The sequence below is a fragment of the Cygnus olor genome, chromosome 10 (assembly GCF_009769625.2).
Source record: "Cygnus olor isolate bCygOlo1 chromosome 10, bCygOlo1.pri.v2, whole genome shotgun sequence".
Classification (NCBI taxonomy): Eukaryota; Metazoa; Chordata; class Aves; order Anseriformes; family Anatidae; genus Cygnus; species Cygnus olor.
Window position 1 is genome coordinate 11,009,010 of NC_049178.1, and position 6,832 is coordinate 11,015,841.

The window sequence follows — 6,832 nt, forward strand, 5'->3', positions numbered from 1 at the left end:
GAGATCAAAGCCAAGCTGCTCGCGCATGTGCTGCTGGTTTGCCTCGGACGTTCAGGCTTCAAACGTGCCCTGAGTTACGAGGCAAATGAGGTCAGAGGTTGTTCAGTAGCAAATACCGCTTCGTGTTTTCGTGGAAGGCAGAGTTCAGCATCCTTCGGCACGCGGTGGAGCTGTGGGCAGCAGCAAGCGGAGGAGAGATGCTGTGGCTGAGCCGATGGCCGTGGCAGTCAGCAGCTGCACGCCTTTCGGAGGGGCATGGGCAGGTCTGCTGGGATCAGCCCGGCCCTGAAAAGCAGGCACCTCTCCGCAGAAGCGATTTTCTTAATTTCAGCTCTTTACGGAGGCTGGATAGCCAGGGCTGTGTGGGTTAGCCAAGCTTTGAGCCAGTACCCAGGAGAGCAAGAACAACTAGCAGTGAAATGCTCCGTGTCTGATTTTCATCCTTTGAGCTCCTGTGTAATTTTATTGGAAAACAAAAATTGTTTAAATAATGGAACAGACCCAATGAAATTGTGCAGCGATGCAGAAGGGGCGAGGAAGGGTTATTTCCCTTCTTGCCGTTACTTTTCTCCTCCTGCCTCGCCTCCCAGACATGGGTGGAATCTGCATGGCAGGCGCCGGCAACATCAGCCCGGCCCGGTGGCTTTTCTTAACGGTGAGAATGAGATTAAATGCAATTAACATCGATCGAACAAAAACCCGTCCTCAGTTTGTACGCTGATTAATTAACAGCCATCCTTTCAGTAGTGACCCTCCGCAGAAGGGTGTTTGTTCCTCCTGGCCCCGCTATTTTCCAGCACATGTCCAAAATCAAAAGAGCCGAGCGTTGCCTTCCTCGCTCCCTGCTGCGACGGCCGGGGCTCGCGGCTCAGCGGGGAGGTGCAGCCCCCAGCTGGGCTGATTTTTCCTGCAGCCTGGTGACTGCCGAGCTGCTCAGTCGGTGGCAAAACATTTCCTGTTAAGCAAGGCTAATGACGGGAGCTCTCTCCGAGTTAGAACAATGATCAGAACAATCGGCTGGAGGAAATCGATGTTATAATGCATGAACAAACAGGTGAGTCTCAGAACAGCCAGAGATGAGCCGTGCTAGTAAATAACTTGCGATGCCGGCAGTGCGGAGCGATGGGAGGCGTCAGGGCAGAGCAAAGCAAACAGCGTGGCGGCTCTCCTGAGTCAAGAGAGAACGAGGAGCGGGGAGGCGACCAGAAAAGCTGTTTCTCTTTCTCGCGCTCTGTTTGTGGGGTGTGTGGATCGGGGGACTTCCACGTGAAAGCACTCTCTGGGGCGTTCTGACAGCACGTCCTGCAAGCGTGTTGGAAGGCGCCTTCGCCGCCGGTAGGCTGACTTTGAAGGCACCATCTGGGGAAGTAGCCAAGAAGTCATCGGGTGAACTTCTCTGCTTTGCAAAGCTATTAACACCAGCACAGAGAAGAGGGAAGACAAAACTCTCTTCATAGCTTTTTGAATTAATGCTTTTTGTTGCTGCCAGGCATGCTGCTGCCCCTTCGTATTCCAAACCCAAGGACAGCAAGTGTTGGGCTCCTGAAGGATGAGGGAGACAGAGCGGCTTTTCTGCGCGATAGCTATATGGCATGGAAGTGCTGGGATCCATTAGTCAGCACAGCTGCTCTGCAAAATAGCCAATACCCTGCGTGTAACAGAACAAATTGCACATAACCGAAAAATACCTACAGCATACATCACAGCAAAGTGACTCAAATGTCCCTTGCAATGCGTCGGGGTGCTAATAGCCGCACAACAAATGCCTTCCCCAGCTGAAAGGCCTTGAACACCCGCCTTAGGACAGGTGAGGATTGTTGTAGTTTGTTAGTGCCTCTTCCCAGACTAACAGAGGTGCAGAAGTTGGGCGGTCATGTTCCTGAAGTCGTGTGCCAACAGGTATTCTGGTTTTGAGAAAGCTGCCTGCGCATGGTGGAGAGCTAGGAACTACGGAGATTAATTTCTACTTTGTCACTGACACTCCGAGTGCACGGCGTCTTTTGTCATGGGGATCTGCCTTCCGATTTCCTTGTAGCTATGCAGAGCCCATATGTGTGAGCGCCCTGGTGTGACTGCTTGAAGGAACATTAGAACAAAGGTACGGTATTCGCTGGAGGAGACCTGCAGGGTTTGCCCCTGTGAGACTGAAGGCTGGGTAAATAAATACATCTTTGCACAGCTGAGGCTTGGCAAACAGCATCCTTGGCAAACCCAGGGGGAGGAATTTCTTCAAGGCCTGGCTTTTGGGGAGGAAGGTTCCTCCTCGAGGCTGAGAGCTGAGGCGCAGGGCAAGGCAGCGGGAGGCGGAGTGGACGCTGGGCAGCCCGAGCTCTGGTGCTGGGATGTCGCTGACAGCAAAGGAGGAGGAACACGAGAGTGTGCATTGAAAAATCTTCTCGCTGAGGCTCACTGGCCCTGAGGCCGCTGCTCTCCCATATGGGAGAAGGACGGTGCTGGGCTTTGACTGGGCTCCCTTCTCAGCGGGGTGGAACGTGGAGCAGATGTGCTTTCTGAGCTTGACCCTTCCTCCTCACTCAGCTGGAACCAGCCCTGGAAAGCTACCGGCTTCCCCGCAGCTGCTGCGAAGTGGCGGCTGTGTGAGCTGAGCAGCAAGCCAGCTCTGACCGCGGTCAGTTCAAAACCAGGGTCTCACAGGGCTGGAAGAGCGTGGATTGGTGCCTCGGGTTCCTGCTTGCCAGGAGAGGCGTGGAGGAGGTCGCTGCCTGCCCTCCAGCTGGACTGGCTCTCGGGGCTGAGCAGCTTGCCATGCCTGTTTTACTGCAGCCACAGCTGTGACGAATTGCCTCGAACCCCTTTGTATGAACACAGTTCTTGTGTGTAGAGGCGCTGGAGTTCCTCACGCCTGGAACCTGGTCTCTGCCTGGTGTTGCATTGGCAGTGGCATCAAAAATAATCTGTCCTCCCTGTGCAAGAAGGGCAGCATCCCCTCTCATCAGTGAGCGCAGTGCACGCTCTAAGGCTTTCTGAGACTGCAGCAGAGACAGCTACCTGCCAGCTGTGGGGCAGCTCCGTCGTGATGCATCTCTCAACTTCAGGCTGAGCCTCAACTTGATTAATTGGGAGCATCCCATCGTGTGAGAACAGCTCTTGGTTGCAAGCTGCCTGGGCTTGCTGCACATGCAACTTGGCTGGTGCATACCTAAAGATAAGGGCGTGTAGTAGAGGAAAGGCTTCTCCTTCCCTTTCTGGGCTCCTCCTGCCCAAGGTAAGTGTTGTGGCAGTCCATTGGCATCTCGCATGGAGGGTTCCAGGTTGGAAGGGAACCAAGGGGTGCCGAATCTGTATCTGCGTGGCTGCAGAGCTAGCTGGAAATGAAACGCTGGTGTAAACGGCTGGCTTAGCGAAGAGTTGGTCTAGGCTTGGAGATGTGGCGTCCTTCCATGCTATTACGCAGCGTGCGAGGCATGAAATCAACACCACTGTGCTTTTAAGTAGTTAGCCACAGGTTTATGAACTGATGGCCCGGGAACAGTGAAAACAATTACGTGCATATGGTAACGAGCATATTCTTATACGATGTGCTAACAGACCACGAGGCCTTCAGAGCTTCCTCTGTGCAGTGTGCAGCAGCTGTGCGACACTCGGCGGTGGCTGGCAGAGGAGACCTCTGGTCTCTGCCTCTGGCCCCCACGTTGTTAGCTCATACTGGTGCCTGCCCTGCCCAGAACGGGCAAGAACGGGCCCCTGCCAGGCAGGATGGCAGCGGTCTACATGGACTTGGCAAATGCTGTGAGATCTGGGTTGGCATCTGAGCCGAAAAGTCCGAAACAGCTGGGAAGTCACCCCCTGTGCAGTCCGTGGTGCGCTGGGAGCGCTTCAGTTCCCGAGAAATGCCAACCTCCCCGAGCACTCTGTGCCCTGAGGAGGGAAAGGAAATTCATCAGTCACTCCATCCAGCGCAGGTTGGACTTTGAGGCAGTTGGATCTGGCCGCTACTGGGAGCAGCGTGGGCTGATTGACGGTATCGTTACCTGCATCCTTCGTTCACAGAAACTTCCCTTGGTGCGAGCTGCACGGCAGGAAATTGGTGTCTCGCCTGTCTGGCATCTCATCAGCTCTGGGTCCAGCGCTCACTGTGCGAAAGGTTTTCAGAAAGCTTAGTCATCCAAAGTGAGACGGAGCCTGGTGTTTCTGCAGGAGGAGGGTTTGTGAGCCTCCAGCTGGACGTGTCCCCAGTACGTGGATGGGCTGGGCTGGAAAAAATTGATTGAGGTTAAGTGCTGGCTCTTGGCGTTTTCTCCTGAAACAAGTAAAAGAATGTAGTTATGATTAAGAACATGAAATTGTGTAACTGTGCTTTTTTTTAAGAAAAAATTACTTGAAAGAAAAGGCTTTAGTGCCTTCTATAAGGGTTAACGGCAGAGTGGCCACATCAGTGGCTTTGTCACAAAATGTAGCGTTCCTTGACACTTAACTGAAGTGTTACAGTGTGAATGCAGCAAATTACTGTATTGCAAAATTGATTGTGAGTTGTTGCTGCTTTGCTCATTACAATTTGTGTGAATGCTGTTGGAGTTTTTAAAATGTATTGCTCTGTGCAAAACTTTTAAGTCAGTAATGATGAGAAAAATTACCTGGGAAATCAGAGTCAGTTGAGTAATATTGATGGTTCGTTTGTCAGATTTCTGGATAAGCTTTGTCTAAATAATTTGGCAAACAATTTTCTCTTAATTCTCAAATCCTTTGAAGCTTTTCCATTTCATTGTTGTTAGAGACAGGGCTGTCTTTGGAGATGCATGGTCAATGTAGGCTGAATACGCTGACTTCGCAGGTGTAAGGCACTGAATATCAGCCTGCTGTGCAGAAGTAGCCTAGATGACACCCTCACCTTCTGATAGATATTGCCGAGTGTGGTAGCAGCATTAATCTGTGATGTTCTCCGTTCTGATTCACTTTCAAGGAAGCACAGCCTCTTTCCTAAGAAAGTCTTGTTACACAAGGAGTAGAACGAGCACCAGTCCAGCCCTAGGCAGCTGGGTGACGAAATCACATGCAGCTAAGCCTGTGGTCATCTGTCTGTAGTTGGCTTTAGCAAGGTGCTATGAATGTGGGTAAGTACTCTCTGCTCTGTCTTCCATTTCGGAAGCGTATCTAGCCAGAGCATGAGAAGAAGGCAGCAAGCTGATGGGATCACCCTATGCGATTCTCCTGTTTGTGTCGCTACACCAGCAGGTCGTTGTTACAAAGGAGTCGGTGCTGCCCCATGAGAGCTGATTACCTGGGGTTTGAGGTAGGGTCCAATGTTGATACCACAGATCCCCAGTGGGGAGAGGCGTTACAGCTGATGCCACGTGTGTGCTCGTCCACAGGTGATGGTGCTATTGGATTGATTTCTTTGAATTTTTAGGAGTGAGAAGATAAAATAGGATGAGACCATAGCTAGCTCTGCAACCTCCATCTTAAAAGGTCTAAAGCCTCTTGCTTCTAGCCCCAGAAAGTCCACAGCTCTGAACAGATACCTGCAGGATCTGAGGAGTTATCACTTACAACAGAGGCGATTGCTGTGAGGACAAAGCAGACATGAGTTTACTTTGAATTTTCGAAGGGTTTGGGTCTTAAGAAGACTCTCAGTAGGGTAGTCTCTGGGTCCCTCTTTTCTGGTCCCGCTCCAAGTGTTGGGATGAGAAGTGTGTGCATGTTTGGCAGCAGCTAATCAAAGTGCTCCCCTGTCCTGCTGAGGCTGGGACTTAGAGCTATGTTTACTCTTCCTGGTTAGCTGAGTCTGTGGCCTTTCCTGCTGTAGGCCATCAGATTTATAAGTCCTAAGCATTTACAACTGACCATATATTCTAGTTCACAGGATCAGTCTTGCCTTTGATATCATGACCTACTCTCTTGCTTCTACAGTCCTCTGTCCCCCTGAGTGTCTTATTGTGCTTTGCAGAAGGCAATACCTGATAAATTTTCTGAGGGATTCTCTGTAGTCTCACCCCAGCCAGCATCGCTCCTTTGTTCCTGAAAGAAGCAGTCCAAGGTCAACAGCCGCATAGCTAACTTGCTGCCTTTTCCTTTGTCTCCTTTTCCTTCCAGGAGCTGTTAGTTAACTCTGGATAAACGTCAGCCGCCAAAGAGCAGAGGACAGGGACCACAGACGCCTTTGGAAGGCCCAGCACCCTTCTGGATAGACGCTGACCAAAACCGGTGCCTTCTGCCCTTCACGGTCCAAGACAGCGACGTGATTCCTCTTCTAATTGCCTGCATGTATTGGTCTCGGTGGATGCTTCTGGAGTTGGGAGGAGGGTCCTGGGAGAGGGGAACACTATTGCTTCCTTTTTTTATTGTAATACAATGCAAAAAGCTGTCTTGACCCCAGCACAGCTTATAGCTTGGAGGTTTGCCCCGCACAGGCCTAGTTCACCCTGTGCTAGCTTTTGTTTCACCAACCCATGTCTGAGTTTCAAGAGCTGTTTTGTCTTTGTCCATTTGCTCCAGAAAAAGGGGTCTGAAATACTTGGAAATAACCCTGACTGGCCTGTTGGGATTAACTGTTCCTAGCATGCTCCCATTGGTTACACCAGCAGGCTTGTTTCTTCCCTTCTAAAGTTCCCTCCTAAACAATAAAGTGTTTAATGGTCACTGCGTGCTGTGAGATGCTTTCAGTCCCATGAGTTTGTAGATTGCCATTTTCTGCCTCCTACCTGTGCCAACAAAAACTCCCACCAAGTGTGGGGAATAGAACTATTTCCAGTCGTAGTTTATAAATCACAGAACTCGTTCATTTTGGTCTCAGGCTGAATGAATTTGGCTTATTTGAAAGTACTTGGAAGAGTGCAAAGTCCTGGCTGGTGTTGGTGAATCATACTGAAAAACC

The 6,832-nt window shown here is 50.9% G+C and overlaps 1 protein-coding gene across 1 annotated transcript in view; it reads left to right on the forward strand.

Moving 5' to 3' along the window:
• CHCHD6 (coiled-coil-helix-coiled-coil-helix domain containing 6) overlaps positions 1 to 6,597 on the forward strand; it is a 110,820-nt gene extending 104,223 nt beyond the window's left edge. The window contains exon 9 of the mRNA XM_040568858.1: positions 6,052 to 6,597. Within this exon, the coding sequence (XP_040424792.1) occupies positions 6,052 to 6,075 (24 nt within the window). The 3' untranslated portion in view covers positions 6,076 to 6,597. The remainder of the gene's footprint in view (positions 1 to 6,051) is intronic.
• The last annotated feature ends 235 nt before the right edge of the window (positions 6,598 to 6,832 follow it).